The 22378-nt window shown below is 38.3% G+C and overlaps 1 protein-coding gene across 4 annotated transcripts in view; it reads right to left on the bottom strand.

Moving 5' to 3' along the window:
* The window catches only part of LOC106875882 (golgin-45), a 52373-nt gene that overhangs the window by 18805 nt on the left and 11190 nt on the right, over positions 1-22378 (bottom strand). For all 4 annotated transcript variants that reach the window (XM_014924182.2, XM_014924184.2, XM_014924186.2 and 1 more), the window contains exons 3-7: positions 21358-21621; positions 19300-19376; positions 17232-17354; positions 15409-15537; positions 13109-13346 (exon numbers count right to left, since the gene is read on the bottom strand). In XM_014924182.2, the coding sequence (XP_014779668.1) occupies positions 13109-13346; positions 15409-15537; positions 17232-17354; positions 19300-19376; positions 21358-21621 (831 nt within the window). The remainder of the gene's footprint in view (positions 1-13108; positions 13347-15408; positions 15538-17231; positions 17355-19299; positions 19377-21357; positions 21622-22378) is intronic.

The following is a 22378-nucleotide window of genomic DNA, read 5'->3' as shown; positions in this document are numbered from 1 at the left end:
TATATATATATATATATATATATATATATATATATATATATATTCTGATTGAATCTTCCATGTGTTAACATGAACCTGCTTGTGACAATGTAAACTTTCATTTAATCAAGATATCCTTGGCTCAAAGAGTAGCCTGTGGTATATCCCTCGCTTGGATTTTTACCACTTCCAAGGTTTCGCTCGCTATGAAACATATCTAACCCGGATCTTATCGACTCAATTCCTTAACTCTTGTATTCTTATTCACATACCTGACAACCCTGATTGCCTACCATGAAAATATCAAAATAATTTTTTTCAATTTATTGTACTTTCACAGGAAGAAAATCCACAACCTTCTGTCTCAATAAACCACTATTGTTCCTGAAAGTTATTTTTTTAAAAATTCAATACGGTTTGCTTAAAGCTAACTTTCTTCCTACACCTTGACCCTTGCATTTTATATATATATATATGTTTTGAGTGCTATTATCCCTGTTTGCATCATCAGACCTGTCCATATATATACACGCACAAATACAGAAAAAAAGAAGAGGAAGTATTTTTGTTAGAAATGAAAATGAATATATAAAATAAAATTTCAATATTGATTTCTGTATAAGTATTCTATCATCCAAAAATGCCCAGTTATTAAAAAAAAATAGTGTGACCAACAGTCAATAAATGAAATACATCTCTTCATAAGTATATGGTTACTTTTTTCCTACGTTATGTATGGATTTGATAGATTTTCCAATACCAAATACCTCCACACTTCTCTCTCTCTTACATTGATTTTTCTCATAAATCCCAGCTGCCACAGCTTTTAGGATGCCTTGTGGTTCTGTATAAAAGCATGTGGCTCAGTGGTTAGTGTGCTGTATTCAGGATTGCAAAATCAAGACCGTAATTCCCTAACCCATGTTATGTTCTTGAGCAAAACACTTCATTTCATTTTGCCTCAGTCCACTCAGTTGTAAATAAATAAACCTATGACAGACTGGTGTCCCGTTCTTTGTTGGTGTTATTTCTTATGGAATCACTAATTTATTTACATAAATGTATGTGTAATTTACATATATGCAGATGAGTGTGGAAGTACATGGCTGAGTGGTTAAAATGTTGCACTCATGATTGCAAGATCGTAGTTTCAACTTCTGGACTGGGCGATGCGTTGTGTTTTTGAGCAAAACAGTTTCATGTTGCTAAAGTCTACTTGATTGTAAATGAATAACCCTGCAACGGATCGGCATTCATTCGGGGGGTGGGGACCTTGATCACTTACACACCATGGGACCTGGGCAACTGGCCCCCTGTGTCCTTGGGCTCAAGACAATTATGTCTAGGAGGTCAATAATGATGATGATAAGGATCATGAGGTATTGTGGTGTTCATTCAGGCTCTCTGCACTGTGAGTTCAAATTCATCAAAATCAACTTCATCATTTATCCTGCCAAGGTTAATAAATAAAGTACCAGTCTAGTACTGGAGCTGACTCGTCTCTCTCTTTCTCTCTCTCAATTTGTGAGTGCATGTGTTTATTTTTTATATGTATGTGTGTGTGTGTGTGTGTGTGTGTGTGTGGAAGAAATTGTTCTTATATCCAGAAAAGAATGTGCTCTGTCAGGTGAAAATTCCCAAGACATTGTATCTCATGGTAGCACCTCCATGACTCCATCAGGAATGAAGGCAAGAAGGAAACACCTCTATTTATTTGCTATATACATGGGATCAGCCTGACCTCTTGGCTCACATAACTTGCACATTTATCATGAAACCAAGATCTACCCCCATCTCTAATATGCACACTTTTCTAACAGATTTCCACCTCCTTTCACCTCAGACTAAGTAAAAACATAGACAAACAGAATCTTATTAACCCCAAAAAGACAAAAGACAAAGTTAACGTTGGTAAGGTTTGAACTCAGGACATAAATGACCATAATTAAATACTGCAGGTATTTTGTTTGAAGTTGCAATGACTTTACCAAACTGTTGCTAAAAGCTTAACCCTCTCGGACTTGGACCCCTGCGTCTAACTTTACCTGCCACATGGGTTCCTGAGCAAAACAAAAAATAGTTGCATGTGCAACTCAAGAGTAATGATTGCGGGAAAACTAATGGAGAGAATCACAAAAAAATTCCACAGAATATCAATAATAGGCCTATCTCTCTCAACTGCTGTATTTGTTTAGCTGAGCCGAAACATTCCTCATCTTTTTCACCAGTTTGATTGTTTGCTTCACTCTCATTGTCTGTATAAATGTAAACTCTTCATCTGAAGAATAAATGTCATCAATAATTTCCTCAACCATAAAAGAGTCTAGTCCTTGCTTATTTACAAGATGAGGTGCTGGGTTCGTCACATACTTGTTTCATCACAAAATCATTTCTTTTTTTGCGATTAAAAACAAAAGTAAACAACAGGTATGGAGGCCACCGTTAACAATGAGTCATAAAGACAGCTGACTCCAAAGCTGCAATGTGATTGCTTGTCTATTTTCAGTATTTTATCTTCTTTTCCCTACGTGTGTTGTTCATTACTGCTTTAATGGGAATCCAGTAGAGATTATGTTTAAAATACTTTCACTATACCAGGAACATGGCACGAGATGGTTAAATTTTTATATTGGCTTTGTAGACAGCTTTATAGAATTTTGGTACATTCTTTTACTTGTGAAACACATGAAGAAAGAAATTCAAAAATTAAGAGATCCCTAATATCAAATCATTTTGTTGTTTTTTCTGTTTACAATTTGCTATTATTTACTGCTTCACCCATTCTTGATTTCTAACAGTCTCTCTCTCTCTCTCCCATACACTATTTCCACCCACCCACATTTCCTGTTCTCCTGTTCCCTCTCACTCTTAAGCATCTTCTATCTTGAAGGCCCACTCTAATACTTCATTGGCATTATTTTTAGCTTTTTGTAGTGCCACTGTGAGTGCTCAGACCCGCTCTTCTAAAATGTAGCTCCTCTACAGCAAGAAACCATTTCTGTTCTGGCACCTTCTCTCATACTTTTAATCTCTCATCCCCTAACATAAAGCCACCTCTCTCAGGATTTTAATCTTGCAAGCTGCATGACAACCTCACTAATGCTGGTGCCATGAAAGAAGCATCCAGTACATGTTGTGAAGAGACTGGCATTAGGAAAGGCATCCAGCCACAGAGACCATGTCAAATCGGACATTGGTGCACACAGCACTTTTCAGATTCATTAGATCCTATGAAGCCATCCAACCCATGCCAGCATGGAAGATGATCATTAAATAGTAATGATGATTGTCTTCTCCATCCGACGCAATTTCCTCGGAAAATATTTCAATGGAAGTTTAAGAAAAATTAAACAAGTAAATAAATAAAACAAACAACCATTTTTGGAAGTAAAAAAAAAAAAACAAAAAAAAAAAACAAAGTGATCAACAAACTAGAAATATAGATTTCTTAAGAATAACAGCCAAAAGAAAAGAATGAAAAAAACCCTACAGTAAAACATGCAGAAAAGAGAAAAGAGTGAAAACACTTTTGTGAATTTTAAATTGGAAATTACAGGCAAGTATTTCATAAAAGCTGTGTGTGAAGTATGCTATTTTTAATGGTGGACCTTGAATTAGATAAAGCTATGGATAATAGTATGCAGAATATTGGTTTTAAATGTTGGCACAAGGCTAGCACTTTGGGGTGAAGTGAGGTGGGGGAGATAAGTTGATTACATTGACCCATGCTCAACTGGTAACTTATTTTATCGACTCCAAAAGGATGAAGGCAAAGTCGACCTCAGTGGAATAATAATAACGGTCTCAGATTTTGGCACAAAGCCAGCAATTTTAGGGGAAAGGTTAAGTCAGTTATATCGAGCCCAATATTCAATGGGTACTTTATTTTATTGACCCTGATAGGAAGAAGGCAAAGTTAACTTCGGCAGAATTCAAACTCAGAATGTAAAGGTGGATAACAGCATGTAGGATGCTGAATTAGAAAATCCCTTGGATGGAGAAAAAAATCAAAGGCTGTTCACAGGACCTGAACTCACATCTGTACACATGACAGATGTTTTACCATTATACCAAAGCAACATTTCAAATTTTCTTCATCAGTTTTGTTCTTATTGAAGGAGAATTGTAAGCTGTTCATATTGAAATTTCTAAATTCTAACAATATAAAAAAAACATTAGGAATGAAGTTTCTAAATTGGATGAAGAAAATTCAAAATGTTGCTTTGGTATATTGGTTTGGTATATTTGGTATATTCGTCATGTTCACAGATGTGAGTTTGAGTCCCAAGGCTTTCATAACCCAATATTTACACACTTTCATTTGTAGTTTTATCTTCTTCAAGTTCCACAAGTGAAATGATTTACTTTCAAGGTGGCAAGCTGACAGAATCATAAGCTCACCGGCACTAGTGTAGCTGGGAGAGGGGGGGGGCACTTTAGGTCTGTTGTAAGCAATATGGGTTTTTTTTGTGGGGTCAAGGGGCAGCAAACAGAAGGGCTGTACCAGGTGGCACACACTCTAGCTATGCCAGTGCTCACTGGGTAAAATGCTGAACAGTATTTTGTCTGTCTTAATGTTCTGAGTTCAAATTTCACCGAATTTCATCCTTTTGGGGTTGAAGATAGTCGACTCCTCCCCTCCCCTGAAAATGCTGGCCTTATGCCAAAACTTGAAGCCAAAATGACTCACTTTTTCATATCTCTTGAAGTTTCTAAATTCTTGTAATGTAAACAATATACAATTCTCACAGGTAAAAACAAAGCTTCTAAAGTGGATGGTAAAAAGTTTGAAGTGTTGCTTTGATACAACTGCAGAACGTCTGTCAAGCTTACAGAAAAATGTAGGTTCAAGTGCCACAGACAGCCTTTGATTGTTTTTCCACCCAAGGAGGATTTTTTTTTAACCTAATATTCTACACACTATTTTTTACAGCTGTGATTCTCCACCGGGGTCCATATAAGATTTTGTTGTTAAAATTTATGTGCAATCAGTTGGTTATACTTCTACAACACAAAATATTTTAACAATATTTTATACAATTCCTAATAATGTTTAAGTACAAAAATATAATAGGATTTTTAAAACAACGAATGGCTAGCAAGGTCTATTCGAGTGAAATAGGAATCTACAGGTAAAAAAGTGGTTGAGAACCACTGAGTTATCTGCAAAGCATTATCTACTTTAAATTTCTTTATTATAAATAACACACCTCATATCTCTCAAAGTTTCTAAATTCCTACAATGCATTTGAGCGTGGTCGAAGCCAGTGCTGCTTGACCCCGTGCCAGTGGTACGTAAAAAGCCTCATTTGAGCGTGATCGTTGCCAGTGCCGCCTGACTGGCTCCCGTGCCAGTGGCACGTAAAAAGCACTATTCAAGTATGGTCATTGCCAGTGCCGCCTGACTGGCTCCTATACTGGTGGCATGTAAAAAGCACCCACTACACTCTCAGAATGGTTGGTGTTAGGAAGGGCATCCAGCTGTAGAAACATCGCCAGATCGGATTGGAGCCTGGTGCAGCCTTCTGGCTTGCCAGACCTCAGTCAAACCGTCCAACCCATGCCAGCATGAAAAGCGGATGTTAAACGATGACGACAACGACGATGATGATGATGCATGTGTGTGAATTTGTTTTACTAATTAGTTTGAGAAGAAGCAATACTGAAAGATCTTTCAAGTAGTTCCTTAATGAAGAGGTAAGATATATGCTTGTGAGATTGATATAGTTTTGCTACTCTGTTTGATCATGAAGTCCTTGGTTCAATTTCATTGCATGACATCTTACAAGTCTCAGGTTGACTTGGAAGAAAAAAATGGGTAGATAGAAATTGTTAGGAATCCCAACAAATGGATGGTGCCTGTAGTTCAAAGGAATAGCCATGTCAAATGTTGTGTCATGCTTATTTGGCCTGAGGATTACATTAAGGCATGTCTGTGGAATACTCAGTCAGCATGTTAAGAAGAGCATTGGCATTAGGAAGGGCATCCAGCTGTAGAAAACAGAAAGTTGAGCTTGATGCAGTTCTCTGATTTGTCAGCTCCTGTCAAAATGTCTGATCCATACCAGCATGAAAAACAGATTTTAAATTATGATAATGAATTAAATTTAACAAGTAATTAGTCTAGTTGATTGAAGAAAGACTCGTTGTCAAAGCTAATGCAAGGTTCATCAGATAGTGAGGGTTGTAGAAGATGACAGCAGTGTTAATTCTTTCTAATTCTGGTACAAGGCCAGCAATTTTGAAGTGGCGGGGGAGCAGTCAATTACATCAATGACTCTGCCAATACTTGATAAATACTTTAATTTGTCAACCCCAAGGACGTAAGGCAAAGTCAACCTCAGTGGAATTTGAACTCAGAATATGAAGAGTTAGAAGAAACTTCACTAAGCATTTTGTCTGAAATGCTAACAACCCTGCCTCTTTACCACTTAAAAGAAGAGACTAGTGTTAATGAGTAATTACCTTTTTTCCTTATATCTTTTACTTATTTCTTTATTGCCCACAAGGGGCTTAAACATAGAGGGGTCAAACAAGGACAGACAAAGGGAGTAAGTCGATAACATCGACCCCAGTGCGTAACTGGTACTTAATTTATCTTCCCCGAAAGGATGAAAGGCAAAGTCGACCTTGGTGGAATTTGAACTCAGAACATAACAGCAGATGAAATACCGCTAAGCATTTTGCCTGGCATGCTAACAATTCTGCCACCTCGCCGCCTTAATCTTTTCCTCATATCTTTTACTGGTCTCAATCATTAAACTGCAGCCAAGCTGGGGCACTACCTTTTTAGACAATTGAATTGATGCGAGTACTTTTTTTTATTTAACCCTTTTGTTACCAACCCAGCTGAAACTGCCTCTGGCTCTGTAGTACAAATGTCTTGTTTTCGTAAGTTTTGAATTAAAATCTTCCACCAAACCTTAGTCACAATTTATGTTCCTAACACTAGCTTAATGATAACTAAGTTATTTTACTCAATTCTTTGTTATATTTAAAATTAATTGAAAGAAACACAGAGCATCTCAACAGAAATATGGCAACAAAAAGGGTTAAAGCCTGGTACTTATTCTAGCAGTCTCTTTTGATGAACTGCTAAGTTGCTGTGACATAACCACACAAACACTTGTTGTCAAGCACACACACACGACAAGCTTCCTTCAGTTTCTGTCTACTAAATCCACCCATGAGCTTTTGGTAGGCTCGAGGTTAGAGTAGAAGACATTCTCCATGGTGCTAAGCAGAGGGGCGAAACCCAGAACCATGTGATTGGGAACAAGCTCCTTACCACACAAGTTTTATATTAAATGATATAGAGACATTGAATAAACAACTGAGAGGGATTAAATGAGACGGAAAGAGAAAAACAATTCTAATGGATTAAATGTCAATTAGAAATAGAGATAATGGCCAAAACAATTGACACAGTGACCTTCGAAGATTAAAAGTAAAAAAAAAAAATCAATGAATCAGTCAAATACATCAGCAAAACTGGGTTCTCAACCATGCTATGCAAGGGTCAGAGGTCATGGTGATCACCATGTGCTGGATTAGAGACTAGCAACATGTGTGAAGGTTCAAAACTACCTCTGTTTGTGAGGATCAGGGTTGATTTGTGACTAAACAACAACATCTGGCCCTTAAAAGTTTCTTGGAGCTAAGGACATATAATTTATTACTACACTAGGTGCAGACATAGCTGCATTGTAAGAAGTTTGCTTCCCAGCCACAAGGAACTAGGTTCAGTCCCACTCTGTGGCACCTTGGGCTGGTGTCTTCTACTATAGCAATGGGCCTAACAAAGTTTTATGAGTGGATCTGGCAGATGGAAACTGAAAGAAGCCCATCACGTGTGTGTTGTGTATATATATATATATATATATATTAGAAATATTATATTTCTAAATCTCTCAGAGAGATTTAAGCAGTAGTGGTGCGATAACGTTGTAGTATATTGTCAACTTAATGTGACAATCCCAAGAAGGGAATACACTACTGCCGTTTAGCCCTAGGAAGCTGGACCGCTTCCTGTCAGCCTTGACACAATTACTGTGTCCTTAAGTTTGCGAGGGGGAGACAAACTCCTCCACCCAGCCTAGCCAGCATTCAGGGACATGTTTCTGAGTCTTTGCTCGTCATCAGCCTGAAGTAGCCTGCCAGCTGGTTGAAGAAGTTTGTCTAGCTCTCGCAACTTATATAATCATAGTATAGTGTCAAGGCCGACAGGAAGCGATCCAGCTTCCTAGGGCTAAACGGCAGTAGTGTATTCCCTTCTTGGGATTGTCACATTAAGTTGACAATATACTACAACGTTATATATATATATATATGTATGTATGTATGTACATATAGGCGCAGTGTGGCTGTGTGGTAAGAAGCTTGCTTCCCAACCACATGGTTACAGGTTCAGTCGCAATGTATAGCACCTTGAGCAAGTGTCTTCTACTATAGCCTGAGGCCAATCAAAGCCTTGAGTGGATTTGGTAGATGGAAACTGAAAGAAACCTGTCATATATATGTGTGTGAGTGGGTTTATCCCCCACCACCACTTGATAACCAGTGTTAGCGAGTTTACATCCCTGTAGTATAAATAGCAGGCTTAAAGAAAAAATAAGTACAGGGGTCGATTCATTTGACTAAAATTTAAACAAGGCAGTGTCTCAACATGGTCACTGTCAAAGTGACTGAAATGAGTAAAAAGATAAAAAGATTAAAAGAAGATATTGACCAGTTACCAATTCAGGACTGTATAGTTAAAACATCCACTTCCCAATCACATGGTTTTTGGCTCAGTCCTACTTCACAGAGGCTCAGTCAAATGTCTTCTACTACAGCCCCAGAGCATTTGAAGCCTTGTGAGTGAATTTGTCAGGGGGAAATTGGAAGAACCCCATCGTATACGTGTGTGAGCATGTGTACATATGTATATATATATATATATATATATGTATGTACATCATACATGCATGTATATATGTATGTGTGTATGTGCCTATTGTTTGACTGTTTACATCAGGGGTTCTCAACTGGAGTCTACAAGACCCTTGAGAGTCCATTATAAGATTTTGTTGTTAAAATTTATGCAAAATAAATTGGTTATAACATTTTAATTTTCTTTATTCATTTCCCAATAATATTTAATACTAAAAATATAATAGGGTTTTCTAAACATCGGATGGCTATGGGGGTACCCCTGAGTAGAATAGGAATCGGAGGGGTTCATGGGTAAAATAACGGTTGAGCAACACTGGTTTACATTCACATTTCATTGAAATTGCTGAGCTACAAGTGGTGGTGGTGATGTTGTCATTTCCCCTGTCAACGAACCACTTCCTGGCTTTGCACTTTTGAAGATGTGTGGAATAAGAAACCCTTTACATGAGAAACAGGTATGGGTTAGCGATAGGAAGGGCGTCCAGCAGCGAACAATGCCACAATGCCATATCTAACCCATGCTAGCATAGAAAAGTAGATGTTAAAAAAAAACATAAACAAACGGAGAAATGACTGGGGGCGGTGGAATACCCATGGATACCTTCTGCATGGAAAATACTTGGTAATAAAATGAGTTCTAATTTAGTTAATGTAGTCAGTAATGAAATTTAAATTTGAATCTTAGGGAGGATAGAAAAGACATTAGTTTAATGATTAATTCTAAGGCAAGGGAAGTAACTCTGGAATGAATAAAATTTCAGAGTTGTCTCCCGTGTCTTTATGACTAGTCTTGATTGTGTAGCTAATGAAATTTTCTTTCTTCAACGCAGATGCAATTTTAATTAACATTGGATAATCCCCCATACCCCCTGCTCCTCCACATTCACCAAACACATTAAATGTAGGGAAAAATCTTAAACCGTTGATGACGATTACTAATGATGATGATGATGATGACGAAATATTAACAAACATTTAAAGACAGCATGATAAATTTTCAGATATTAGAGAATGAATTAGGTTCTGAATAACATTCTTAATTAAAAAATTAAATCAAAAGACAATACAGATTGTTGTTTAGCCCTAGGTCAGAACTGATTGAGCAGCCCTATAACAAAAGACGTTCTAGCTTTGACCATCTTAGCTATTTTTTTTAGGAGTATCTCAGACTATACATTATTTAATTTGTCCTTTCAAGGTGTATTTTCAGAGTTATTTGACTGCTATTTCTAACTGTTTGAGCGACTGCATAGTGGTTCCGCCTTTGGTTTGAGACTGCAAAGGATGTACTGTAACTAAGGTAGCATTTAAACAGTGAAGTAACCAAGGTATCATGCAATGGGACTGAACCTACAATTACATAAGTTGTAGGGGGAATTTTTTAACCAAACACTTGCAGGAGTGGCTGTGTGGTTAAGTTTGCTTTCAAACCAAATGGTCATTGGTTCAGTTCTACTATGTGGAATCTTTGGTCCCCAGCCAATCAAAGCCACGTGAGTGGATTTAGTAGACAGAAACTGAAAGAACCCAATAGTGTGTGTGTGCGTGTGTGTCTATAAGTTATTCTCTTATATGTTTCAGTCGTTTGACTGCGGCCATGCTGGAGCACCGCCTTTAGTTGAGCAAATCGACCCCAGTACTTATTCTTTTGTAAGCCTAGTACTTATTCTATTGGTCTTATGCTGAACTGCTAAGTTACAGGGGACATAAATATGTGTTTCTGGGTTTGCGTCCCCACCATCGCTTGACAACTGATGCTGGTGTGTTTGTGTCCCCGTAACTTAGCGGTTCGGCAAAAGAGACTGATAGAAGAAGTATTAGGCTCACAAAGAATAAGTCTTGGGGTCGATGTGTTTGACTAAAGGCGGTGCTCCAGCATGGCCACAATCAAATGACTAAGACAAATAAAAGGATATGTGTGTGTGTGTGTGTGTATATATATGTATATATATATATATATATATGTATATGTATATATATATATATATATACATATATACACACACACACACAATAGGCTTCCTATGGCTAAAGTAGAAAACACCAGTCATGCATTGAGACTGCACTTCAAATCATGGTTGCAAAATGAACTTTTTAACCAAATAGCCACTCCTGCACCTACATTACAATAAATGGAAATAAGTTCAACAGCCAGAAAGGAACTTGTGATTGGAATCGTACTGTACAAGCAACAGAGAAGTGTGATGCTGTACCAAACATGCTGTTTATCTCAAGGCACTGAACTCGAGGCTCAAGACAATTGATAAAAACTGAAAACCTTTGCATATGCTGTTCTCTTGCTTAACCTTTCGTTACAGTAATTATTTTGAAATGCTCTGTGTTTCTTTCAGTTACTTTAAATATAACAAAGAATTTAGGAAAATATCTTAGTTATCATTAAGCTCGTGTTAGGCTTTTGTCGGTCCGAGGCTATAGTAGAAGACACTTGCCCAAGGTACCACGCAGTGGGACTGAACGCAGAACCATGTGGTTGGTAAGCAAGCTACTTACCACACAGCCACTCTTGCACTTATATGTACAAGTTTATGATACAACTATTCTCCATCCTTCTTGTACTTCCACTTACCACCTCCTCCTTCCTGAGCTACCTCTTTTGACTTCTCCCTTTTACCGATATTTACCATTGACCACATCTTCACCCTTGTACATCATTCATCATATTCACTTCTGTGTCCATCTCTCTCTAAATTACCTGCCACTATCCTCTCACTCTTATGAACTCACCCACCCACTCTTCCTGATCTTCTCTTCATCTCCAGTATTCAGTCTCTATTTGTTGCTGTTCATGTTCATTTCATTTCAATAACTATTTCTCTCTACAACATATTTTCATTCTCAAAAAAACCTTATGAAATCAACTTCAGGAAGCTTTGTGTTCTTCAACTTCATTCAAATTCTATTAACATACTTTTCTCTTTTTAATCCTTTTGTTCCCATCTCTATCCCTCTATTATATCCTAATCTCTTACCTGGCACAAAGCCACTTCCTGTGGTTCCATTCCCCCTGCTGACTAAGAGGTCTTCATCTTGCACGTTACTTGGTGACCCAGCTGGTGATGGTGGCATGTATAAAGTACAGAGTGTTCCCAAATCAGACATAAAAATAGTTCATTGTCGATTATTCAGTAACTACATCACAATCACTATAAAACCACATTACTCTAGTGTTCCACTTCTAAACACCATGTTATTGTACTGTTTTGAAATCTAGATACTGCATAAAATACTCTGCAGTGCTGCCTGACTGGCTCCCTGTGCCAGTAGCATGTAAAAAGCACCATCTGAACATAGTTGATACCAGTACCCATGACTGGCTCTCATGCCAGTGGCACATTAAAAGCACCATTTGAATCTGGTCAATGCCAGTGCTGTCTGACTGGCTCCAATGCCTGTGGCATGTATAAAGTACCCACTACATTCTCAGAACGGTTGGTGTTAGGAAGGGCATCCAGCTGTAGAAACCTTGCCAGATCAGATTGGTGCTGGGTGCAGCCTACTGGCTTGCCAGTCCTCAGTCAAACCATCCAACCCATGCCAGCATGGAAAATGGATATTAATCCTTTCGTTACTGTATTTATTTTGAGATGCTCTGAGTTTCTTTCAATTAATTTTAAATATAACAAAGAATTTAGTAAAATAACTTAGTTATCATTTAGCTAGTGTTAGGAACATAAATTGTGACTAAGGTTTGGTGGAAGATTTTAATTCAAAACTTATGAAAACAAGGCATTTGTATTACAGAACCAGAGCCGGTTTCAGCCGAGTTGGTATCAAAAGGGCTAAATAATGATGACGATAATGTTTTTATGTATTTTCTCCTATTAGAGTTCTAACTGATGAACTAGCCAAAGGAAAAGGATTGTAATCTTCCCAATATCAAGAATCTCAAGATGCCATTCAAAGGTTGTTAAACAAGCAGCATGAATTACAGTCTCACCTCATGGAATCTTACAAGTAAACTAGTAGACCTAGGTTTGTTCAATCAGGATTAATCTAAGACTAAACAACATCAATAATCACATGGAGACCTTTGAGTCTTTGTGAAGTGTTCAACTGACACCCACCTTGGGTCTACCTGAGCCAAGCAGAACAGAGATATTAAATAATAACAATAGCAATAAAAAGGAAATATTATCTGTAGAAATGAAAGGTAATAAATAGAAAGACTGCTCACCTCTTGTGCTTGAGCTTCGGCTGGAGTTAATGCATTCTGAGCAGCAAAATTGCTTCCGGACTGAAGGGGTGATGTAGAACTTGGTAAAGAGACCCTCCCGGGCAGAAGACGAAAACGGATGGCTTCAGAGAGCTGTTGTATGAGTTTAACTAATTCTAAAATGTTGGAAGTGTTTGGTAATGAGAAGAGATTCTGAGAATTCAGTGGATCAAATGCCTCATTGACTTGCTTCAAAAATCTGAAATATTCAAGAATTAAAGATAAAAGAACTGTACGTCCTCCTCCTCCTCATCATCATTTTGAAAACTACATTTTCATGCTTGCTTGGGTTGAATATTCTAACCCTATGAATCATCATCATCATCATTTAACGTCCGTTTTCCACACTGGCATTGGTTGGATGGCTTGTCTGAGGACTGGCAAACCAGTAGCCTGCACCCAGCTCCAATCTGATCTGGCAAGGTTTCTACAGCTGGATGCCCTGCTTAACGCCAACCACTACAAAAGTGTAGTGGGTGCTTTTTACGTGCCACTGGCATGGGAGCCAGTCAAGCAGCACTGGCAACAACCCACGCATGAATGGTGCTTATTGCATGCCACCAGCACGGGAGCCAGTCAGGTGGCACTGGCATGGCCACAACCACCATTCCCATTTGATTATGATTTGATTTTTGATTTTGATTTTACTTGACTCAATAGGTCTCCTCAAGCACGGCATGTCGCCTGACAATTCAAAGGTACTTTTTAAACGGGCTGGTTATGTGACACTGGTATAGGCTATGGCTGTGATCTTGAATCCTTTTGTTAATATATATTTCTATTGAAATACACACTCTATATTTCATTTAATTTTGAAAACAAGGAAAGATTTAGTGAAATAATTTCTCATTATTGAGCTGAATTTTGCAATAAACTTTAACATGAAATTTCAAAGTGCCATTTGAATCTATATGACTTTAACCCTCTAGCATTTAAACTGGCCATATCTGGCCCAAATATTCTACCTGTTTTTATGCTCAAACCATCCAGATACAGACTCTCACACCAACCCTATAACATCATTCTAAAAATAAACAATTATATCATCAAAATCTCAAAGCTATGAGATAATGCATGATTAATTTGAAATCATCATCATCGTTTAACATCCGCTTTCCATGCTAGCATGAGTTGGATGATTTGACTGAGGACTGGTGAACCAGATGGCTACACCAGGCTCCAATCTGATTTGGCAGAGTTTCTACAGCTGGATGCCCTTCCTAATGCCAACCACTCCGAGAGTGTAGTGGGTGCTTTTACGTGCCACCAGCACGAAGGCCAGTCAGGCAGTACTGGCAACGGCCTGAATAAATAAATTCAACTTACGATGAAAGTAAACAAACAAAGTTTGCTTTAGAAGCATTGAGATGTATTGAAAGATATGGAAATAATTTATTCTCATGGCTACTAACAAATTTTTCTGCAATATATGGATAGTTTATTCTGTTCATGCTATTGTATTAGCATTATCATGCGTTTGAGAATAAATTACTTCTGTATCTGCGAATAAATAAGTATTAGATTTGGTAGAATAATCAGAATGCTAAAGGGTTAAAATAAGAAGCTTGTACCCGAAAATCAAAAGTAATCTCTGACAAGTTGGTTACAAAAGGATTATCTATGATTTAGCTTTCTCTAGTTCTACCTAAATCACAAATTTAACACTTTAATCAAAATTTAGTTTAAAAGCACAATGAAATATTTGCAAGTAATTTGAACCCTTGACTAATATAATACCAGTCTAACAACTTAATCCATGTAGCCATTTGACTTTTCCAGTTTAAAACATCATCATTTAACGTCCGCTTTCCATGCTAGCATGGGTTGGACGATTTGACTGAAGACTGGCAAACCAGGAGGCGACACCAGGCTCCAATCTGATTTGGCAGAGTTTCTACAGCTGGATGCTCTTCCTAACACCAGCCACTCAGAGAGTGTAGTGGGTGCTTTTTATGCGCCACCGGCACGAAGACCAGTCAGGCAGTACTGGCAATGGCCACGCTCAAAATGGTGTATTTTATGTGCCACCCACACAAGAGCCAGTCCAGGGGCACTGGCAACGATCTCTCTCGAAAGTCCTTACACATGCTGTGGGCACAAGTGCCAGAAAGGGGACGCTGGGCACAGGTGCCATCCCGATTTCGCTTTCGCTTGCCCCAATAAGTCTTTGCAAACTGAGTTTCGTGTCCAATGAAGGAAGGTTCGCCTAAGTGGACTGGCTGAGGCCTTAGATAAAATTAATAAATGTTTTTTTGACTTACTTGTAAGATTCCATGAGGTGAGACTGTAATTCATGTCGTTCGTTTAACAACCTTTGAATGGCATCTTGAGATTCTTGATATTGGGAAGATAACAATCCTCTTCCTTTGGCCAGTTCATCAATTAGAACTCTAATAGGAGAAAATACAAAAGTATTTTATATGGCATCTATATTTCAAAACAGTACAATAATATGGTGTTTAGAAGTGGAACGCTAGAGTAATGTGGTTTTATAGTGATTGTGATGTAGTTACTGAATAATCAACAAGAAACAATTTTTTATGTGATATGTGTTCAGTTCAGAAAAATCACACTAAACTGAGTATAATTTTTTATTCTGTTTATTTAACTGGAAATATACCCTTCTTGTTGCTCACATTTACCTGTTTTTCAAGCAAGAGATTAGATTTTTAAAAAAATCCAAATACCTTCAAAAGCACAGAACTAGATAACGATTTTGTTGGCAGAGCATGTCAATAAACTAGCTTTGTTAGCTCAACAGATTTAATGTGAAGTGAGAAAAAAACATTCACATACATATATATGTATATAAATACAAGATCTGATTAAAAAATATCAGGATTGTTGCTATGGTAACAGAGCTAAAGTACACTGAATGAAGCTGCTTGGTACAGGTACGCCTTGAACTCTGTCTCACATGCACACTAAGCTGTAACATTCTTGCTCACTTTCACTGTTTATAGTAGTGCTTGGAAGTAAAGTTTGTCAAGTGTAGATCAAGTTGCAGCTGCACAGGATCTTCTGGATTGTGCCGAGAAAGAAAGACATTTTGAAAACAGCCACAACAGAAGAGAAAGCATGGGTCTATGGCTAGTGACAAAGTGTGGGTCTTTGCAGTGGAAGACTCCAACAAGATTTCAAGATTTTGAGGAAATCCAAGAGAATGAAATGAGGCAGAAGCCTGCTATCCCAAAAGAGAAGTTCCACGAATGCTTCCATCCATGGAAACAACACTGGATATAGTGTGCGGCTTTAGAAAGGGACTAATTCGAAGGAGATTAAATGCTGGATTGATGTGTTGTAGATCTCTTTTTTTTTTTTTTTTTTAGCACCAGTCCTAATACTTTTTGAACAGACCTCGTATATAATAAAAGTAAGAATTTTCATATTCCAGCTCTTTCATTTTTTTTTCTTGTTGGATGAACTGTTAACAGAAAATTGTCAACTAACATCACTAATAGCTACCAAACATGTGATATCACTGCCAATAGCTGCCAAAGATTAAGTATTATGAATCCTATACTCCTCCCATCCACACTCATTATACTAATCAGCCAAGTAAATACTTTTAAATGTTACATTTATATTTTCAAAATTTTAACCCTTTCATTACTGCATTTATTTTGAGATGGTCTGTGTTTCTTTCAATTACGTTAGATATAACAAAGAATTTAGTAAAATAACTTAGTCATCATTAAGCTAGTGTGAGGAACATATATTGTGGATAAGGTTTGGTAGAAGATTTTAATTCAGAACTTTTGAAAACAAGTCATTTGTACTACAGAGCCAGAGGTGGTTTCAGCCGAGTTAGTATCAAAAGGGTTAAGAATTGGTTTTGCTATTATATATTTTAACCCTTTTGTTACCATATCTATTTTGAGATGCTCTGTGTTTCTTTCAATTAATTTTAAATATAACAAAAAATTTAGTAAAATAACTTGGTTATCATTAAGCTAATGTTAGGAACATAAATTGTGACTATGGTTTGGTGGAAGATTTTAATTCAAAATTTATGGAAACAAGACGGTTTCAGCTGGGTTGGTATCGAAAGGGTTAATAAGAATTTATTGTGGAAGTAATTTACCTGCTGGCCATAAATTTGCTTCTCCAAATGTCAGCTTGAATGGACAATCGGTCAAGGTTTTCATAATCTTCTGAAACTTTCTTTGTATAACCACCGACTTCCAAAGATAATTGAGCTTTATCCCTGTAAAAACATGAAGACAAACAAATATAATTGGATAAATTTATCCTTTATTATTATCATCATTAAGGCAACAGCGAACTGACAAAATTGTTAGGGCACTGGATAAAATGCTTAGACGTATTTCGCCTGTCTCTACATTCTGAGTTCAAATTCCACCGAGATCAGCTTTGCCTTTCATCTCAGAGTACCTTCTCAAAAAGAATTTTTCTTTAAAAACTACTAAGACCATCAAGTCAAATGAAGATATTTTATCTTTGTAAATGATAAAGTTGACTTTCAATTCTTGTTAATGGCTGACGAATATTAGCTCATACTTTGAAGTGCCACCTGGACACTTCATCACCAATATTTATCGCTTTGCAGCTACTAATGATTCCTTCCTCACTCTCTCTTCTAAATGTAAGCAGCCATGTAACTCACCTATAACAAGAACCTGTTGTGTCCCACCCTTTCTCCTTAACTGTCAACTGATAGCATTGAGTCCATCGGGCCTTGTGTTTTGTAGGCTTGTAAGCTGCATGGTGACCTCAATGGTACCAATGGTCCAATGAAACAACCCAGATAAGACACTGTAAAGTGGTCGACATTGGGAAGGGTGGAAACCATGCCAACGAGGAGACTGGAGCACAATACAGTCCCTTGGACCCATCACATCCTGTCAAACCGTCCAACCTATGCCAGCATGGAACGTGGATGTTAAATGATGATTTTAGCTATTCATAGTAGAGGTTGTTTATTTTGTACAAGGGGGTCATCTATTTATAAGAGTATAATAATAACAAAATAACTGTGTATAGTGCTCAGGAGCACTACAACTCATCAAAGGTGCATGTACAGTACACAGAATTATGCACAAAAGTCAGGAAAGTAACTACGGCTTCATCTGGCTTAATGAGTCTTCTCCACCTGACTTCCATAGGTTAACATTATATTAATTTGTACTTGATTAGTATGTGGACTTGATAGCCAAGGCCACAAAAGGTGCTCTGAGCTCTCTGAATCCAGATCTCATTCTACTCATTTGCATATGTGTGTGTGTGTATAATAATAATAAATAATAATAATGGAAGCTTGCTTCCCAGCTACATGGTTTCGGGTTCAGTCCCACCGTGTGGCACCTTGGGCAAGTGTCTTCTGCTATAGCCCCAGGCTGACCGAAGCTTTGTGATTGAATTTGGTAGGCGGAAGTTACTGCCATGTGTGTATATGTCTGTGTATGTGCTTGTGCCTCTCCGAAAGAGAGAAAGGGAATAATAATAATAATAATAATAATAATGAGATTATTGTGTACAGTGCTCAGGTGCACTACAACTCCTCAAAAGTGCATGTACAGTACATAGAATTATGTACAAAAGTCAGGAAAGTGAACAGTGTATGAGTCATGATATACATGTGTACATACGTATGGCGTGGGGGGGATATCAGGTGTAGTGTTGGCGAATTTCAGGAAGCATGGAGGTTTTAAAGGATGCAATGTCTCAGCAATTAACATCTGATGCAGGTAGTTTGTTCCATGCTTCAGCAACTCTGAGTGTAAAAAAATGTTTCTGAAAGTCATGGGAGCTGTGCTGTTTTCTGACTTTGTAGGCATGCCCACATGTGTTAGACACATGGAGCTCAAAAAGGTGCTCGAGGTGGTTAATAATTTTGTGGGTGTTTACCAAGTTAGTTGATAGACGTCGGAGCTTCAATGTATCTATGCCCAGGGAAGCAAGGCGTTCAGAGTATGGTAGATTTCTGATGGAGGGTATTTGCTTGGTTGCATGTCTCTGAACAGTTTCCAGGAGGTCAATGTCCTGAGCAAGATAGGGGTAATGGGCTTTAAATAGGAATCTGTATATTTATTAGGATGACAAATTTGAATAGAGTTCTACTATACAGACAGATGACTCAAAATATCGATCAGCATTAAAAGTAAATAAAATGAAGAAAGAAAAAAACCTACCTCAGCAGCTTCTCCACTCGATATTGTAAATCTTCACCAAGGGAGGCAACCAGCAATTTCTTTAATTCACTATTCACCTGACAATAAAATTATAGAAATGAAATACAACTGTGCAATGTTGTAAGTTTAATTAAAAATATCTGGAAAAGCGGTCATGCAAGATAGAATAAACTAACCACATCAGTTGTTAGCTGTCATGACAATGCATTCTTCAAAAATTGCATGCTTCCTGAACAACAATCGTCTGACCCATGCAAGCATGGAAAAGTGGATGTTAAAACGATGATGATGACATATACTGATGGGCTTCATTTAGTTTCCATCGACCAAATTCACACACAAGGCTTTGGTCAGCTAGCGGCTACAGTAAAAGACACTTGCCCAAGATGTAGGAGTGAGGACTGAACTTAAAACCATGTGATTGGGAAGTGATTTAATTATGGTTAGTTAAGTAACACACACCATGGATTATCTGTTAGATGGATTAAGTACAACTGCAAGAAGTCAGCTAGCAGCAAGATGGTGCTTTATTGACTTTGGCAGCCATGGTCTCAAAACTTAATGTCTACTTCCATGCTAGTGTGGGTTGGATGGTTAGACAGGAACTGGTAAGGCCAGGAGTTGGCAAGGCCAAGGGCTGGCAAGGTCAAGGGCTGGCGAGGCCAGGAGCTGCTAAAGCCAGGAGCTGGCGAGGCCAAGGGGTGGTGAGGCCAGGAGCTGTCGAGGCCAAGGACTGGCGAGGGAAAGGGCTGGCGAGGGAAAGGGCTGGCGAGGCAAGGAGCTGGCAAAGCCAGGAGCTGGCAAAGCCAGGAGCTGGCAGAGCCAGGAGCTAGCAAGGCTAAGGGCTGGCAAGGCCAGGGGCTATACCAGGTTCCATAGTCGGTTTCCACATGGTTTTTACAACTGGATGCCCTTCCCAACATCAACCACTTTACAGAGTGAAATTGGTGCTTTTTACATGGTACCATCACCAGCACTAGTTAAGTTTGTGTCAATATACTGATTGCAATTAAGAACTAGGATCATCATCACTGCTGCCATCCTCCTCCTCATCATCATCATCATCCTCATTGTTTTAACATCCACTTTTCCACTGGGGTTAGGCTGTTTATTGAAGCAGATTTTTTTACTGTTGCCAACAGTTATGAATTTCAAACAGACACCATTGGTGTCCAGAAGAAAACTGAAAGCTATGTAATGCAGAACATTCATAACTGCAGTCAAGAGAAACCAGTGGTATCAACTTGCTGCCCAATATGCTTGAGAGCAAAGGTGGAATGGAATATTTCCCCATGACCAGACATGTTTCCACAGATTACTAGAAATTAATGACACTGTGTGACTCATTTATAACAACCACACAGTGTCGAGACAAAGAGACACAAACACACATATATACATAAGTATACATAAGCAAGCAGCACACTTTGTAAAGTGGTTGGCATTAGGAAAGGCATCCAGCTGTAAAAACCATGCCACAACAGACAACTGGAGTCTGGTCAGCTCCTGGCAAACCATCCAACTCATGCCAGCATGGAAAACAGACATTAAATGATGATGATACTGAAAACACACACTTATGACTGGTTTCTCTCACTCAGTTTCTTATTTCTTTCCTGCCCACAAGGGGCTAAACATAGAGGGGACAAACAAGGACAGACAAAAGGATTACATCGACCCCAGTGTGTAACTGGTACTTAATTTATCGCCCCCGAAAGGATGAAAGGCAAAGTCGACCTCGGTGGAATTTGAACTCAGAACGTAGCGACAGGTGAAAATACCACTAAGCATTTCGCCCAGCGTGCTAATGTTTCTGCCAGCTCGTCACCTTCTCTCACTCAGTTTCTGTCTACCAAATTTACTCACAAGGCTTTGGTCGGCCAAGATTTACAGAAGACACTTGTCAAAGATGTCATGCAGTGAGAATGAACCAAGAACCATGTGCATGGGAAGTAAATTTCTTAACCACACAATCACACCTGTGCTTACATACATCAAATATATCAATTTAATTACAGAGAATTTAAGTACTGATTAGCAAATGAAATTCTTTCTTACCTGTACTTGAACATCTAGCTGGGATCTTAATGAATCAATCTCTCGTTGGAAATATTTCTTTTCATCATTACAAGAATCTCTCCAACATTTTGGTCCATTGATTAAATCAAGGTGGGAAATGGAAGATGGTATCACAGAACCACTCAAAGTTTCTCCAGCACTGGTATTAGAATGGTTGCCTCCATCCAAATTATTAGTACTAACTGTCATATCAACACTGGTTGCCATCAATGGATCGACCACATTCACAGGTTTTAAAACTCTCTGGAAAATAGAAGAGAAAGGAATAAACTTTACTATGAAGACTTTGGTTTTCTTATACTGTTTTCTGTACACCACCCCACCTCACCTTTTTATGTTTTGCCACATACCCTCCACCCCACCCTGAGATTCACCACACCTCCACCCACATTCACCACTCACTCTATTCACTTCTTTCCTCATCTCTACCGTCTGTCACTCTCCTTTCATAGTCTTGTGAACTTACCCATCCGCCTATCCTTGATCCCTTGTCCCCGTTCTCTCTTAATCCATCTTCTTGTATGAGAGTATGTCCTAGTACTTCATCCCCACCAGCTTTTCTCCCTTCTCTGCTGGGGTTACCATATATCTCCTCTACAACAAGACACATCCCTTCCCTTTATACTTTAGCCTCTCAACACCTGGCACAAAGCCTCCTCCCTTGATATTGCATCCCAACTCAGTTGAGGAATCTCATCCAACAGGAATTTTGAGTTAGTGACTTCACTGGTGCCAGTGGCATGTGGTTGACCAACATGAGCCATCAACCCACCTGGATCCCTTAGTGAAGATAACATGCTAAGCGGGGTCTAACCTAGAAAATCAAGCAACACACTCAAACAGTCTAAGCCGACACTTCCAAACCACACACGTCAGAATCATTGGTTGGACATGAAAGTCAAAGAAAAATTAAATATCATAAAACTAAAACTAATACCAAAATCAAATAAAATAAAACAATAAAAAAATATTTTCAAACCATAAATAAGGAAAGAATGTT

This window comes from Octopus bimaculoides, chromosome 3, assembly GCF_001194135.2.
Source record: "Octopus bimaculoides isolate UCB-OBI-ISO-001 chromosome 3, ASM119413v2, whole genome shotgun sequence".
Taxonomy (NCBI): Eukaryota; Metazoa; Mollusca; class Cephalopoda; order Octopoda; family Octopodidae; genus Octopus; species Octopus bimaculoides.
The sequence above is the reverse complement of the archived record's forward strand: the minus strand, read 5'-3'. Positions and strand labels throughout refer to the sequence as shown.